This window comes from Neltuma alba, unplaced genomic scaffold (assembly GCF_004799145.2).
Source record: "Neltuma alba isolate B1F8T4 unplaced genomic scaffold, ASM479914v2 tig00000396_pilon, whole genome shotgun sequence".
NCBI lineage: Eukaryota > Viridiplantae > Streptophyta > Magnoliopsida > Fabales > Fabaceae > Neltuma > Neltuma alba.
This window is the reverse complement of record NW_021632034.1, coordinates 1,393-19,003: the sequence shown is the minus strand read 5'-3', so window position 1 is coordinate 19,003 and position 17,611 is coordinate 1,393. Positions and strand designations below refer to the sequence as shown.

The 17,611-nt window shown below is 33.2% G+C and overlaps 1 protein-coding gene across 1 annotated transcript; it reads right to left on the bottom strand.

The window, feature by feature from the left end:
* Window positions 1-14,256: 14,256 nt before the first annotated feature.
* Window positions 14,257-17,026, bottom strand: LOC114731582 (actin-related protein 2/3 complex subunit 2B-like; the record flags this gene model as incomplete). Its single annotated transcript, XM_028918824.1, has 6 exons — window positions 14,257-14,475; window positions 14,895-14,951; window positions 15,029-15,120; window positions 15,207-15,339; window positions 16,058-16,135; window positions 16,868-17,026. Coding segments are annotated over 6 exons (594 nt in total), but the record flags the coding sequence as incomplete, so codon positions are not given.
* Window positions 17,027-17,611: the final 585 nt, after the last annotated feature.

The following is a 17,611-nucleotide window of genomic DNA, read 5'->3' as shown; positions in this document are numbered from 1 at the left end:
AAGCCTCTCAATCAACAGAAGTTCAACTACTTCATAAGAGAATTGGGAATGGTAAATCCCAATGAGCTGTAAGAAATCTCATATTATCCCTTTAATCTGAGTCTTTAGATTTAATGTTTTGATTATTAAAACTAACTTAAGCATCGGAGTATATAGAAATTTGTTTTGCAGGAAGCTTTGTTTCATTGAAGAAAAACAGAGGTAAACAGAGTATGGGATGATCTATGAAGACATCGATAATCATAATGTAAGGAAGGGTTGATTTATCCATCAACTAATCGATAAATAAGGTATATGGAGCTAAAGAATGATAAAACCCTCGTCAATTATCGAAGCCCTAACTCGATAAAACCGTTCCCTTGTTCCTACGCAATGGTCCAAAAATCACTATTCCATTAAATTGTTGTTCCCTTTCCACTCAAAATCACTCTTGAAGTATCATCGTTCTCCACCGAACCCTTCAAACACTCTTCTCACTGAACATTCTTCAAGATTTCTTCTCGGCAACGAGAAATGGCAAGAGTTAAGCAACCAAATGTTGACCAAGAGGAAAGCACCTAGAAATAAACCCAGTCTAGAGATACTACTCCCTCAACTACAAAGAAAAGATTCAAACAGAAAGTGAGGGAAGAACCATCAAAGAAAAGAGGAGTATTAAAGATTTGTGAAAGTCAGACTGAAGAGCAATCCACTCCTCAGAGAAAATCTCCACAATCAAAGTCGAAATCCAAGCTATTAACGGTTACCGAGGAATCTGAAACAGAGACTGATGATGAAACTTCAGTTCAGAAAGCTGTGGAGGTTGCATTACGAGTTCCTGTCCCCAAGCAACCAAGACAGAGGAAACAGAAAGCAAGTGAAGGTGTGTCACACCAAATTCCTACCAAAGGTACTCCATTTGATTTTTCTGAGTTACTGATTGGGAGTCTAGATAAAGATGTGAACTTGGCTGAGTTTAAGGCAAACTATGCAAATCGTAAGTTTTATCCTGTGGTTTCGGTTGATATTCAAGGCCTAAAGAAAAATGAGAAAATTAATTTGGATTTGAGTGACCCACTGGAGTATTATTCAAATTGGTTGATCATTGGAGGGGAATACTGCCCAAAAGTGATTAAAAAATTCTATTGTAATATGGAATCCATGAAAGAATATGATGATCAAGATAATCTGATAAATGATTATCTAAGAGTTAAACTAAGAGGCAGAACCTTCCATCTCTCTAGTGCCAAGATGAATGAACTGTTAGGAACCCAAGAATCTATGAGAGGAGGTGATATGAATGACATTAAAGCCTATAAAATCCTGACACAGAATGATAACTACCCCAGGGAACTAAATTTTCCACCAAAACAAATGTGTGATTATTATAGAATAATCCACTATATCTATTAGAGGAGTATGATCAATAAGTCTGGGAGTTTTTCACATCTGACCCAAGATGATTACTTACTACTGGCCAGGATAATCAGTGGAGAAAAGATCAACATAGGGGATCTAATTTTTAATGAAATGAAGGATTTCGTTCTTAACAAATCCAAGTCTACACCAATTCCTTATCCTCCATTGGCCACTTATATCCTTCAAGTGAATAACATCGCACCTTTTGAGCCAGGAGAACTTGAGGTAAAGGTTCCTACTTTGGGCATCAACCAACTTAATAAGATAAGAATCCATGTGCCTTTCAAACGCTCACAAAAGAAAACTCAGAATGATAAAGGGAAGCAACTAGCTGCTGGCACCTCTAGACCCCAGGATGAGGCAAAATCCATTGCAGCTCCCTCTCATACCTCTGGACCATCATTTTTGGAAAGATCAATCAGGGAGATATTCCAAGTAGAACTCCAAGAATTTGAGAGAAGAGTTTATACCACGGCTAAAGACCTTGGGGAAGTCTCAGATAGGAAGTTTGATGGCTTTACCAAAATTCTGGATCTCCATTGCCAAGCCATGGTAATACTAGAAAAGGAAGTCTCTTAGAGGTTTGATCATGTTGAAAGAGAAATCAGAGATCTTAAAAGGATGGTTGCCTCCCTTTGTAATAATTTCTTTGCACCCAGCACTTCCTTCAGCTTTGAAGACCTGCTCTCTCATCCACCATCTCCTCCTTACCATGACCCTACACCACCTACCTCACCAATACCCACCTCTCCTGTTTCTACTTCACCTTCTACCTCTTCCACTCCTCCTCCTACCTTGGCCTTTATCACAGTTCCTCAGCCTATCCCCTCTCTACATTTTCCACCCATCTCTCAAGCCATCTCTCTACTTTCTCGGCTTCCCCCTCTTCCAACTTCCTTTACTGTACCTACTGTAACATCCCAACTTTTGAGCCTAGAAGTACCACAAATAGCCTGAATTGAATAGGCTACTAGACCCTTTTTTAGCAGAAGTCCCAAAGATAAGAAAGGAAGTCAAAGCAGTTTTAAGGACTAAATTGCAAGATGAAAGTTTTAAGGGGCTTAAGTATAATCAAAGTTAGAGGCTCCAGTAAAGTCTCGAAGGCCAAAAAAGAGAAAAGAGGCTAGATACAGCCAGGGGTTTAAGTTAGAAACCTCAGAGAGGATTGTATGAAGTTAAGTCCAAGCAGGGACTAAACTGTAAATTCAGAAAGTTATAACCAACAGGGGTAAAAATGGAAGAGTATACAGAGAATTCCAAGAAAATTCCAAAAAATGGGAAATAATATTCTAAGGCTCTTTTGTTAAGAGAAAAGACAAAAATACCCCTGAGGTAGCTTAAATGGAATTTATGAGGTTATGGCCGTAAAAGGTATACCATTTGAGGTAATTATTTGAAATAGCAAGATACCTCAAAAATGTACACAAAAATAAGGTTAAATGGTTGAAAGGTTGTACTAATTTATAAATTAGTCCCGCAACCAAAAGGCCAGTGGAATGGTTTTAATAAATTAAAAAGCCGATTGTGCCGATAAAAGGTATTTTAGTAAATGAATTTTATGCAAGGCTTAAAAGAAGAGTTATGGCTTGAAAAAATTCATAAATACTCTCTAGAATTAAAGGGAATTTATAGAGTAGACAGAAAAATTTTCTGAGCTCTAAAAGGCCATAAAGAAAGTCGGAGAAACGTGAGCTAAGTAAAGTAAGAGGAAACTTAGGGAACAAGTTTGAACCAATGGCTAGGATCTAATCTCCCTTCTCCTCCACCACTTTTGTGACACTTGGCACCTTCTAGAAGAATGAGGTAAGGATGATTCAAGAAGATGATGCAATGATGATGTAAAAGTTAACTTGAAGTTCCAAGATTGCCCTTACTCTTTCTATTAGCCACCAAGGGCATTTTGGTCCATTCAAGCCAAAGTTTTGGCTATAAATACCCTGCCTTGGAAGAGAATTTTGGTAGCCATTTATAGAGGGAAAACTCTACTAAAATTTAGAGAGAAAAACGAAGGGGTGAAGGCCAAGAAGAATGAACAAGATTCAAGCTTCAAGATCAAGGTATGTGATGGTTGTAGCATCTAACTTGATGCCTATTTTGAATAAGTTACTCTTTGCATCTAATTTTACAATTTGGTATGATTAAAGTGCACTCTATAAGCTTTAAATCCATGGGTAGAAAACTTTATTTGGATACGTGTACGATTTATGGTGATTTTTCAAAGTTAGGGTTTGAAATCTGGAAACAGTGTTTAACCTTTGGAAAAGTAGCAAATTTCACACAATTCTGGTACTGTTCAGCATAGAATTGGTTCCTAAAACTATTTTTTCTTTAAATAGAACTTAAGGAGCTTTCAGTGAGACTTGGAACCACTAAGTTTTGATTTTTCTAGAATTAATTATAAATTTTCAAAGTTAAGAAAAAATTCTGAAATTTCTGTGTGAACAGTACCCGAAAAGCAAAATTTTCAGATTTGATCTTCTTGAATCTAAGGCCATCTAAAGTGGTCCTAATTGACAAGAAATTGATCTTAAGAATGGGAAATGATGAGATTTATGTTAGAAAAGCTAGAAAGAAAACCCTAAAACCAAGAGAAAGGGTTGAGGTTCAAGAGAGCTAGTCTTGAATTTTATGTAATCTAGTGGTTCTAATCGATTGTATGATCAATGTGACTATATTTAGGACCTTTGGAAAATCCAAGAGGATATTTGGTGATGTTGACTAAATGCCCACTTGGTTAGAAAGTCAAGGGAGTGAAAGGAAAAGTAAGAGAAAAGCTTGAGGTGCAAGGTAGTGAACTTACCTATTGTCTTTGCTTGATGTTGTATGCTTGTGTGTTGTTGTGTACATGTTATTTGAATGTTATTGTGACATGTTTTAGCTACTTTAATTGCTATTCATGATGAGTAGATTATGTCTCCATGGCCATGCATCAAGAAGTTAGCTTTGAACATGCTAATATGTCACTAATTAACAAGAGAATAAACAAGTTACGTGTAGTGCATTAGCATCCATCTAGCATGATTAATATGGTATTGTTTGCTACTGAGATTCCCCCAAATCTTATCCCTCCCTAACCAACTATTTAGGTCAATCATCAATGGGCAATAATGGCATGAGAAGCAAGGAGAGGAAAGTGGAGAATTATTGATGTTAATGAATGATATTATTATTCAATGTATAATTCTCCTACTATGTAATTTATGTTATGGATGCCTATGATGCCATGTAATTAATTATAATATTTATGGCATGAATTAAAGTGTATGAGCATAAATGGGAAAGAGTAAGCCCATGCTATGTATGCCAAAGAAATAAAAAGAATTCAAGTAAAGAGATGTTAAGGGATAAAACATAGGTCCTAGAGCAGTGAGTTTGTAGCTCCAGTTTGACCTATCAAATGAATGAGTTAAGCCATGAGATTTGGCAGAGTTATAGTACACATCCCAAGCTTTAAAATTAGAGGTAGATCACCTCAATTGGATGTGTACATAAGGAGATACGAATTTCCAAAGTTAAGGCACAGAATCTGGAAGTTCCAGATTTTATGAAATGAACAGTAATATTTATGGATTAAACTATACGAATTGAGCAAAGATAAGTCTAATTGGATATTTTTTTTCTTAAATATCATTGAAATATATTTCCATATAATTTTAGAACACCTCAATACGATTTTTATGGATTTAGTTATGAATTTTTGAAGTTGGACCTGTAATCTGAAAATTAAACAGTAAATAGTAACCCGAGTAATTATGTTGAAATTTTAAATCCACAAGCTTGTGTCGTGATCTGCTTGAACCATAACACTTATGAATGTGTACTCTGAGGGGTTAAAGATAGGAGGTTTCACCTACTGTCTCTATTCCTTCCCCACCTTCTAATGCTGATAAAAAAAGGGGAGAAGAAATATGTTTAGTTGTTTGTCTAGTTGTTTAGCCTTGTTGATTTTATGTAATCTGAATTCTGGGTTATCATTTGAATTCTGACAGCATTTAAATATTATCAGTTGTGCATTTCTACCGTTTTTTGACATTTACCGGTGAATACTGTTATCTATCATATAATTCTGTTGAATTCTTGATCTAGCTTAAGTTTTATCTCATAAAATCTGATTTATCTTACACTTGTGTTTTGTCATCATCAAAAAAGGGGAGAATGTTAGATTTAAGATTTTGATGATAACAAATTGGGGTAATCTGTGTTTTGATAAGTTGATCGATCACCTGATCGATCAAGGGTTTATTGATCACTTGTCAGTTAAATTCCCTGTGTAAGCGAGTAACTTAGCAGAAATGTTGATCGATAACTTGACAGATAAATCAGTTTAAATGTGTTGATCGATCAATTGATCGATCATTGTTAAAATTGTTTTGTATAAAAATCTGCAGAAAATTATCGATCAATTCATCGATAATCTAATAATCGAACATCTATCATATAATGGGACATAATTTTGGTAAGTATTTATTGACCACTTGATTGATAAATAGGTCATTGATAAGAAGACAAATAAATGGTAAAACTCTTTCACTTTGTTTATATTATGTTTTTGTCATCATTTATCGATCACTTTATCGATCAGAGATTTTTCGATAACATGATCAAACATTGCGTAATAACCCACTTGATATGTCTTTGTTCAAGGTTGTTATCTGGTTGATTTATCGATCACTTGATCGATCAATGATTTATCGATCAAATGATTGATCATTGCTCTCTTGCTCTACTTTTTAAGTTATGTTTTTTTCTTGATCACCTGATCAATAATCTAATTATTGATGAAATGATCAATCACCCATATATCTGATTGTCTTGTTTTCACATAACGTGATCGATCAAATGTTTTCCTAGCATATCAAAACTAACTCTTTCCACTATCTTTATTGATAACTTGATCGATCAATCCTTTATCGATCACCTAATCGATCATCATATGTTTTGTGCACTTTGAGAAAATCTTTGTTAAATCTCTTTATTGATCAAATTATCTATCTTTCATTTATCGATAAAGTACTCGATCATTACTCATTAAAAATCTATTTCTACCTCACTCAGCTTTATCGATAACTTGATCGATCAAATACTTTTTGATCACTTGATCGATCATCGACATATTTCAGTTAAACATCAACAAGTTACCATGATTCTCAAATATGTTGATTATTTCTCTTCAAGCTTTTCTCAACCTTTTTTATTATCTTAACTCTCTATTTTAAGGAATTCAAAATAGAAAGTGATCTTGAGACTTTTCTTTTCTGAAGTCATTCTTTTCACTTATCGATCAATGGTTAATCCATCACTTGATCGATAATTATAGTTATCTGTTTCAAAAGCTCTCACTTTAAATAATCTATAACTTGATTGATCAACCAGTCATCGATCATGACTTTGATCAAAGATGTCCATTTCTTGTTCAATACTTTTAGCAACTGATTGATTCCATTTTCAAATGAGTGAATATTCATTATTATCATTTGATCAGTTATGTTTCTGAGCTTTACTCTGCAAGAAAAACTTATTTGATTAACGTATTGTTACAGATTACGAAGAAAGTTCAACAGTTATCCAACGGTTATTTAGAAGCCAGTAACCTACCATGTCAGAACCATCAGAACCATTAATGGTGAAAACCGTTGCAACTAGGAAGACACGCAACCGAACTTCCAATGGCTAGAAGTTCTTCCATCTAATGGTTATTAAACCTCTACAACTATAAAAGGTGCGAAGAAGCATTGAATGCGAGAATTGAATACGCAAGTTACCTTTTGCAAATAATTTACTGTTGCATTCAATACTCTGTTCTTGCTTATACTGAGGTTCAGTATTTCTCATTTATTTACTCTGCGAGAGAGCTCTATCTATCATCTTCAATTACTTTTTGAGTGAAACTCAAGAGTGTGGACTCTTGAGTGGGATTGTAACCTTACGGATAGTAAGGGGGAGTGATTAAGTGAATCAATTGTAGTACTGTGGCACCAAGAGCCCAATTAATCTTGGATCTTAGTGAAATACTCAAAGGTGTTTCGAGGACTGGACGTAGGTCAAGTGATTGAGACCGAACCAGTAAAATTCTGTGTCTACTCTCTACGATGAAATTACTCTAACTCACACAAAATACACAAGATTTTTATAACTCACCCAATTGACCCCCCTCTTGGGTGAGACTACTACTAACAAATATCGCTAAGGATGATTAGCCAATGCAACAATAGAGAATGTTTGGCTGAGTTTTTTTCCTCTTAGTTCTTTTTCATCTTTCTCTACCTTCTTCCCTCTTCTTTCTTCAAGATCTATTTCTTTATTTTTTCAGTCTAGTTTTTTTACTGATGGCATCTTTGGTATATTTTAGCATCTGGGAGCAATAGAAAAAGGAACCATGCAACATGTGCAAACTAGCGGTTTACCCAGGTTACACACGAGCCACTTCGGTTTACACTGGGCAATCCCGAGCTAGTTGTTTCCCAGCTTAAAAGCTTGATCGGACCGGCTACTTGACTAGGTCGCTAGTTTCTAGTCCAACCTGGCCGGTCTGGTCTGATTTTCAATACCATGCTAAGAATTAAGGCTCCAATGAACCAGATTAAGGAGACAAAAGACAAAGAGGAGGTCTATTGATGGCAAAGGTTGAGGATCAATTGGTTGAAGTATAGAGATAAGAACATAAATTTATTGCACAACACTATTATTTAGCAACATTAGAGAAACAAAGTACTAAGGTTAAGAGGTGAAAAAGGATACATGACTTGAAATCACTAAAGATATTAATAATACTTTCTCAAAATTCTATACTAATCCCTTCTTCACATCTATTAACAGTAGCTTGGAGAAAGCCCTCAATTATGTGAAGAAAGTTATAACAAATGAAGATAATGAGTTTCTAAAAAGTCCTATAATGAAGGAGGAAATTAGAAAGGTAGTGTTTTAATTGGTGCTAATTTAGCTTCTAGATTTAATGTAAAGTTTTATGATGCCTCAGAGAAAAAATATCTAGGATGAAGTTTGTTAGATGGTAAGAAGTTTTTTTCCTCAAGAATATTAATATCGATGCTATTAATAAAACCAATATTATGTGCAGAAAGTTGTAACAAATGAAGATAATGAGTTTCTAACAAGTCCTATAATGAAGGAGGAAATTAGAAAGGCAGTGTTTTAATTAGTGCTAATTTAGCTTCTGGACAAGGCATTTTTAATGTAAAGTTTTATCATGCCTCAAAGGAAAATATCTAGGATGAAGTCTGTTAGCTGATAAGAAGTTTTTTTTCCTGAAGAATATTAATCTTGATACTATTAATAAAACCAATATTGTGCTACTGCCTAAATTGAATAAGCTTGAGGTAGGAGGTCATTTGAGACCAATTGGTTTACGTAACGTGGCTTACAAAATAATTGCTAGTGTCTTGGCTATGAGATTAAGGGGATTGATGGACAAGGTCATCTCACCTAATCAAAGAGCCTTTATATTTAGGATAATGTGATTATAACACATGAGGCATTTCATTACCTTAAAGAAAAAAAAAAGAAGAAGAAGAAAAGAGGAAGTAGCTATGAAGATTGACATGAACAGGGCATATGATAGGGCAGAGTGGGATTTCTTAGAAGGTGTGACTTGGATCAGATGGGTGATGAAGTTCGTGATATCTGTGGATTTTAATCTGAAAAATTTTGGGCATAAATGTTGCTACGCTCAAGTCTCAACTTGGGATAAGGCAAGGAGATCCCATTTGTACCTATTTGTTCATGATGCTGATTGAGTTAATGTCATTAATAGTGAAACACCATGTTGAGTAAAAGGATTTGCATGGTATTAAACTTGCTAATTAGTACCTAGTTGATCACATTGATTTTTTTTTGCAAATGATGTCTTGGTCTTTGTTAATGCTGATCCGTTTAACTGCTTAATATTGAGGAAAATCTTTTAGATGTGTTGCTTCGCTCTAGGAAAAGAGGGGAATCTTGAGAAATCTAGTATTTACTTCTCTGACAATACACCTAAAGATGTTTGTGAAGATGTATCTACTGCTATAAGGATTAAGCAGGTGGATCAACATGGTAAATACTTGGGACTACCAATTATTTTGGGGAGGTGGAAAGCATCTACTTTAGCTTGTGAGGGATAAGGTGGGTTTAAAACAATAAGGCTAGAAGTAGAAACTTTTTGACTTTCTCTTGGAATTTTAACTAAAGCTATAGCAAGCTCTAACCTATTATGCTCTGACATGTTTTCTCTTCCCTAAAAGAACCTCCATGGAAATTGATCTTTTAGCGGGCAATTTTTGGTGGCAAGAGTAGGAGAATATCAGTAACATACATTGGAAGAGATTGAAATTGTTGAATGCAAACAAGGGCGAAGGGGTTTGGGATTTCGAGATTTTCTATGTTTCAACAAAACTCTTGTAGCCAAAACAGCATGGAGATGGATCCATAAACCAACTGATTTGTGGAGTAGTATCTTGAAAGGGAAGTTTTTCTCCAAGCTTGATTTCATACAATCAAAGAAGTGTAGGAAATCTTCATGGTGTAGGATTAGTATTATGGAGGAAAGGGAATTGTTAAAGAAAAATTTATATTGGAAGGTTGGAAATGGTAATAACATCAGTGTATGGTGGGTTAGATGGTTACCTGATCTGAGTAGATGCATATTGAGTGACTTGAATGTAGATAGTTAGAGAAATAATTTGATGGTTATTGATTTAATAAAGGGAGAATAGTGCAGTCTAGATATCATTAATGATTGCTTCAGCAACGAAGAAAAGCAATGGATATTAAAAATTCAAATTCCAAGTTAGGATTGTTGTTATAAGCTAATTTGGTCGTATGTGAGGAATGGCATGTACACAGTTAAATTGTGTTATTATGCAGTGAAAGAAGAAAAAGGATTTAGTCTGAAGAAGGATCCTAATTCTTCTTATCAACTGTCGAAAGAGCTTTGGAAAAAGATATGGAAATTGGTGGTCCCACCCAAAGCGCAGCAATTTATTTGAAGACTTCTTAGTAGGGCGATAGCAACAAAAGAAACACTGTATACAAGGAAATATTCTAAAGATATGCTCTGTCCAGTGTGCAGAAATGAGCCTAGCTAAGATAATTAAACATTTGATATTATTCTACCCTTGGTCCTAGAAGTATTTGTTTGGCTGCAATTTGGGAATCAAAATTGATAGGATGCAATTTCCAATTTTGGGAAGTAGTATAAGGAAACGTTGTTAAGAATGGCAAGATGGATAGGGTGCAGAAAGCTATGATTGCATCTGTGAGTTGGTAGATCTGGAAATCGAGATAGGATTAGATTTTCAAGGATATTAGAGTGGTTTCAATAGTTGTAATAACTAACGAAGTCTTTAAACTAGTACAGGAATTTGTGAATGCAAAGGTTAATGGGCCAGTAATGAGCATGTAAATATGTTGTGATAAAGAGGTACGGCTAAATCACTGGACGAAGCCTACTGTGGGTACTATAAAAATCAACACTGATGGTGCTTACAACTTATGACGAGGCGGATGGTTTTGCTGGTGTGGGTGTAATTCGCAGAAACAATGAATCTATTGTAGTGGGAATTTTATGCAGAAAAGTTACAACAGGATTTAATCTAATAACATAAGATTTGGCTTTAAAGGAAGCCTTTGGGTTGTGTAGCGAATTTGCATCCTGTCACGTTTGTTTTGAAATGGATTGTAATGAGTTATTTAATATGATTATTAAAGCCAGACTAGGGAATTGTGAATGGTAGTGTGCTAATCTAGTTGAGGAGCTGCTATGTTCCAAAGAATCTTTGTCTAACTGTTCTTTTTCTCCAGTGGATCACCAGGGCAATAGAGCTGCAGATTTTCTAGCGGCTAAGGCATGTAAGGGGATGTGCCCCAACTTTGATATCTGGTCAGTGAATCTCCGACGACAGCCATTTTGCATGAACACACCTTGGAATAGAAGGCTCGACCTTGGATGAGGAAATGTATTGGCTGATTGGTCAGCTATTGAGTCTTTTTAAGTTGTTATTGTGATATATGTTGTTTTGTCAACCGCTATTTTTTTTTTTTTTGTATTTCTTGCATTTTGTTATTTTTGGTAGGTGGGTTGTACTTTAGGCCTTTTTTTTTTTTCAGAGAGATTATTTGGCTTCGATTGGCTATTGGTGGTTGTGCTTGATTTGTTTCGTGATTAATAAAATTGACTTTGTTTTAGCCCAAAAAAAAAAAAAAGAATGCACTATCGTTGAAATAAATATTGAGTAATTGACTATACTTTTTTCAAACATAAATCGCAAGAATGCAAATCATTTTTTATTTATTTTTGTTATTTTTGGCACAAGAAAATACTTAATTTGAAATAATGGAGATAGTATTATATATTTTTATTGAATTTCTTAATAAATCACATTTTTCTATTTTTATTTTATAAAAAAAAAAGATTGAAAAAAAGATGGTCTAGTTACCAATAAAATAACCAATTTGAAAATAAATACAAAACTTAAAGAAATACACCCCGAAAAAAATCTTCTTTTTTGGCATAAATAATTAGAAGAACTTTGGACTAATCAATAAGAGTTCATTATGTGCTATGGATCATAGAAAGCCACCATGTCACAATGAAACCTTTTAATAAATTGTTAAATAAGAGTTTTACGTTGACTTATATCATAGACGATTGGACAAAAATTCATGACAGATGTCGAGAGTTGAACACAACACTTTTCTTTATTTCGGTTTGGTACCAACTATGAAACACGCAATTTAACCACATATATACCCACACCCCTTTTTACCTATACCTTTTGGTTGGCTCTGTTTGTTTTATGTCCTTATATTACCTTTTTTTTTTTTTTAATGTTCCCTGTAATTCAATTTTTGAAATACACATGAATTAGTTTGTCAATGTTGATGGCAACTTAAGAGTCAACCCAACCCAAAACAAATCCAAAAACGAAAGCCTAAACCTAACAAAAGAAAGTAAGAAATAAAAGAGAGGAGAGGTGTTTCGGCCGGGTCGTTTAATTAGAAGGAAGCTACATCATGGCATGGTTAAGATGTTGTTTAGTTAGTATATGACTCATTTGTTTGCAATGAACAGCGCTATTGCTTCGATGATCTATTTGGTACGAAGGAAATAGAGAAATGGGAAAAGAAGAAAAAATTGTAATGAGTTTGATTTTAAAAAAAATTGAAGAAAGTTTTAAATTAATTTTTCTTACCATTTTATCTTATATATACACACACACACATATATTCCTTTACTAAAATTTCATAATCCCACTTCTCCAATTCTTTTAAGCTAAACTCATTAAAATTTTTCCTCTCTTCTCCTCCTCTTCATTTTTCTCATACGAAAGAGATTATAAGTGAATATTTTGGTATGTTACATTCCTTAAAACAAACTTCCTATCACACCCTTATGCTGCGTGGGACCCATATCATCCGCTTATTCTCTCTTTTATCTCCTTTTGAATGCTATGATACATTTACCTTTACTTTGGTGAGTGCAGGTTAATAGGATCTACATTTTGTTTGATGTTGCTCCATGACAAATTTGGGAAGAAATAAGCATGAATGCTTCTTTTGTCTACAATAATCAATTTGTTGGAATTTGATATTTGTTCAAAAGGGAAAAAAAATGTAGTGAGCTGAAGCATTATTATTCTAGACTTACTTCATACAAGTCTGCATATTTCATAAAAATAAAAAACTGAAAAAAGAATTACTCTAATTTTGTATATCCCTTTGAATTTGATGAAAATTTTGGGAACCTCAACCACTTTTGACGAAATCTTCCAAACCCATGAATTTTAAGTCTGGAACGAATTCTTTTTATCTGTCTGCTAAAACCACCCCATCTTCGTTTCAGGATTTTATTTTTCGATGATCTTACTAGTTTCTTCACGTACTTACATCCTGCAAATTGGAAACAAATATTATACGAAATAAATCAGAAACAAGTTTTTTTGGCTTCATATTGCTTTCATAAATAATCCTTAAGTAATGTAGACTTTGCTATACTTCTATGATTTTTTATTAAGTGCTACCTCCAATCTTGGAACTCATTTAATTTTTATCTTAGTCCTAAAGTTAATATCTCAATCCACTTTATCTCTCATATTTGTCTATTTTTCTCAAGGTAGTTCTTGTAATAATGGTAGTTCTAGCCAATACACTTGGCTAACAAAGATATTTTAGGAAAAACAACATATATTTATTATAAATAACTAACTTAGCTAATTTTTTTAATATATTCAAATTAGTCAACTAGCTCTTATATTAAGAACCGGAAGTAGTGTTAAATGTAAGACCTAATAGAAGAGTTTATTCTAATCCTAAATTTAAGATATCATTTTACTTTATCTCCTAAATTTATAAGTTTTTTTTCCCTCAATTCTCCCTATTATTTGCACTTGTTAACAAGATTATCAATCCAAAGAGCAGTCTCCAGTGCAAATACACATGTTTTATAAATAACTAACTTAACTAATTTTTTTAATCTCTGCAAATTAATTATGGGTTAAGGTTAACTTAGCGAATTTTTTTGATCTCTGCAAATTAATTATGGGTTAAGGTACAAATGTCCCAGAAGTTTTTAATCAGGAACTCTCGTTATCTCAAAGTTTGATTAGGAGCAAATTTAACCCGGAAGTTTAAAATCATAATAATATTGTTCCCTACCATCAAGAAAAACTAATATTGACTGTTAAAATAATGACATTAACCATTAACATTTTTAACAGCAAAAGGCAATATTGCTATGATTTTAAATTTTTGAGGCAAATTTGCTCCTAAAAAAACTGTTGGATACCAAGCACTCCAAAGTGAAAACTTTTAGGGTAATTTTGCACCTTAACCCAATCTAGTCCTTACATACAGGACTTGAGGGAATATTGTTTTTTAAAATATTTATGCACACTATTGTAGCATCAAAATAAGATTACGAACTTAGCTTGTTTTATCAGTGTTTATTTGTTTTGATTAAAAAAAACTCAGTCTTAATTTGTTAATTAATGATATTATTGAATTTGAAACTTAATTGGCAGCTGAAAGTTGACCTTCTAGTCTTTTGGGTTGTCTGTTTTCCTCTAAGCTTGTAGGGTGTAGAACCTGCATACGAAGAAACCGAATTAGCATCTGCCTAGCTGGATTATATAATACTCTTTTGGTCTCTAATATAAAACCTGTTTAACTAATTTGATTAGATTAAGAAAGTTAAGTAAATTAGTTAATTATAAGAAATATGACATATTTTTCCTTAAATACTATAATCATCTTCCTTAATATTCTCTCTCCCTCTTTCACTTGATTATAGTCGACAGAGTATCCATATGGGTAATTTAGAAAAAATTAAAAAATATAAGAAATATATCTTATATTTAGGATCAAAATCAACTCAACAATTAAGTCATATATTAAGGATCGGAGTATATATATATAGAGAGAGAGTGTGTGTTCAGTCAATGTGTTATTCTACAAACAGTACATATATATAATATCATAATGTCACACTTAAAATTATTGTTTACCTCAACCAAACTTTTCAACTTCTTCCTCATCCTTCTTTGTATATAACCTTCAGTGCTCTGCGACGTAGTATTAAATGAAGATTTCATAAAAACACTGATTTTTAATTAGAACTAACGTGTACACAAAATATTACCTTAACATGGTATCTCACATATGCGTTGAAGTTTAATAGATTCCATAGAATCTTGTCCGGTCTTTTGCCTTCAACATGGTGTGAAGAGATATCTGTGATCCACGTGCATTAGAATCCATATATTTATCAAGCAATTCTTTTGTTACTAATATTTGAGTCGAAGTTTAAGGACCGATACCGAAAGAGACGAATCCTCCATTGGTACTCAAATCCTCGAATGCTTCTCCTCTTAACTCTGGAGGAGGAATGGCTGACCATGAACATCGTGGTGCCTTGGCCCATTTATCTGAGTTTCCAACATCCATGAGTTCCTGCCATTAATTATCAAGAAATAAGAGAAAAAAATTATCGCTAGTGCAAAAAGGCCATTTTATACCGGTTATTCAACTGAATTAGATACAGCTAGTATAGAAAGTCTAATATTTTTACATTGATTATTATTGAACCATTGTAGGAAAAAACTATTCTACACTGATTGTTGCTAACCGGTGTAGAAAAGATTTACCAAAACGCAAAAAAAAAAAAAAAATGTTGAGAATTAATTACTTATTTGTGCTATGTCACAATTCATAAGCTAATTATGTGATGGGAAAATGATTCATTTTGAGCAAATTCTAACTATTTAATTGATTTGACGGTCTAAATTTATTTTCTTAAATAAATTATTAAGAGACTTGGACCATCCAAATTAACTAAATAATGGTCATATTTTCTTTAAAATGAGAAGATCTATAGCTATATATTACTCTCGGTTTTTAATATAAGAGTTAGTTTGACTTTTAATTCGATTCTAAATATAAAACTCAATCTAATTTGCCTTTTATATTTATTCATTTTTTTTCAAAGTAATTTTTATAGTAGTTATACATGTTAAAAGTTCCACTAAATAGTAGTTTTAGCTAATATACATGATTCTAGGAAAGACAACACATATTTATTATAAGTAACCAACTTAACTAATTTTTTTAATTAATCTTTCCAAATTAGTTAATTATGTCTTATATTGAGGACTAAAAGTAGTCCATGTACCTGAAAGAAAGCTGTTGCAATAATGACATCTGCATTTTCTCTGAAACGAATTGGGAAAATTGCTATGATTCTTTGAGGCTGTGTGAAGCATATAAATAGTCAACATGGATAAGCACTAGAATATGAACAACTGTGACAGATGACAAAGCTGAATTAGTAATTCTTGTTTATGGTTTATGAATCCTAATCTCAATCATGTCATTGTGATTATCAGAACTTTGATTTCTTTTATTAGAATATAAAAGTACTTCAAAGTTCAAATGACGTAGAACATATGTCATTTACCTTTTGAGTTTTGCCAAAATTCAAAAGACCCTCCTTAAGTCTTGTGAAATTATATGAGCTTTCTTTCTACTTTCAAAGCCTATACAAACTTTTTTTCTGAAAGCAAACGCTAAATTACATAGATGTCCTTTGAGTGTTCAAACTTCAAAGACGTCCCTTATATTATGAAGGAAAGCTAGTACATATTTGATTAAAAAAAAAACACAGATGTTCATATAATTTCAATAAAATCCTAAACAAGTTTATGTATTTTCATCCTTGTTTCTTGGAAAGTTTCTGGAGACTTTGAAAATAAAGAGGAGATCTATGTATAAAAGAGAGGTTTGTGTAATTTTTGAAAAATTTAGGAGTTATTTGTGCGACTTACTTCACAATATATCATGAAATTAAATGGAAAATCAGAAAGAAATAACAGTTGGAACAGGGTATTAGCGGGGGAAAGAAAGAAACAGAGTATTTGATTTTCAAACTTGATGAGGATTGTGGGATTTTGATTTGAGTGAACATAATATTGGAAATTAGTACCTGCTTGATGAGAAAGAATGGTTCTCTTGGATGGTACACAAATTTGATGGGTTTATAGAACTCAACATTCTGAAGCATGTCTTTCAGCTGACAACTTAGAACGACTGATTGAATTGTGGAAATCTCTCTGATGATTTTAACATGCTCTGCATCAGGAATTGAGTACAATATTCATACTTATTGTCCATGTAACAGGTAATAAAACTAAATAATTTCATCCATTGCACAAAGTCTAAGATACGAGTTAAACTATTTATGGCTCACATGAAAATCTCTTTTGAAAATGAAAGGAAATTTTAATGAATTTTTGGAGGAAAAAAATCAGGAACAGTGTATGCATTTTATACTAGGTGAATCTGTGGGGTTTATCAAAACTCACATGAGGTCTATGGAATTTATTTGCATTTGTTTCAAATAATCAAATTTAAATTAATTAAAAGAAAAAAGAAAAAAAATCTCCTTGGTCCTCTAATTTCATACAAATAAAGGTTTCAATTTAGTCTTTTAATTTTACAAAATATATTTTTAGTACATTAATACTATGTTTGGTACGAGATTTTTGGAGGGGAAGGGAGGGAAGTTGCTCCCCTCCCCTTGTTTGGCTAGTGCAATTTTTTAGGATAACTCCCCTCCCCTTGTTTGGTTAAAATATTTTTTAAAGAGGGGAGAGGCTTTTCTCCCTCCTCTTCCCTTCTAGCTTCTCTTAAAAGTGGAGTTTTTTTGGAGGGGAGATGAGAGATAATA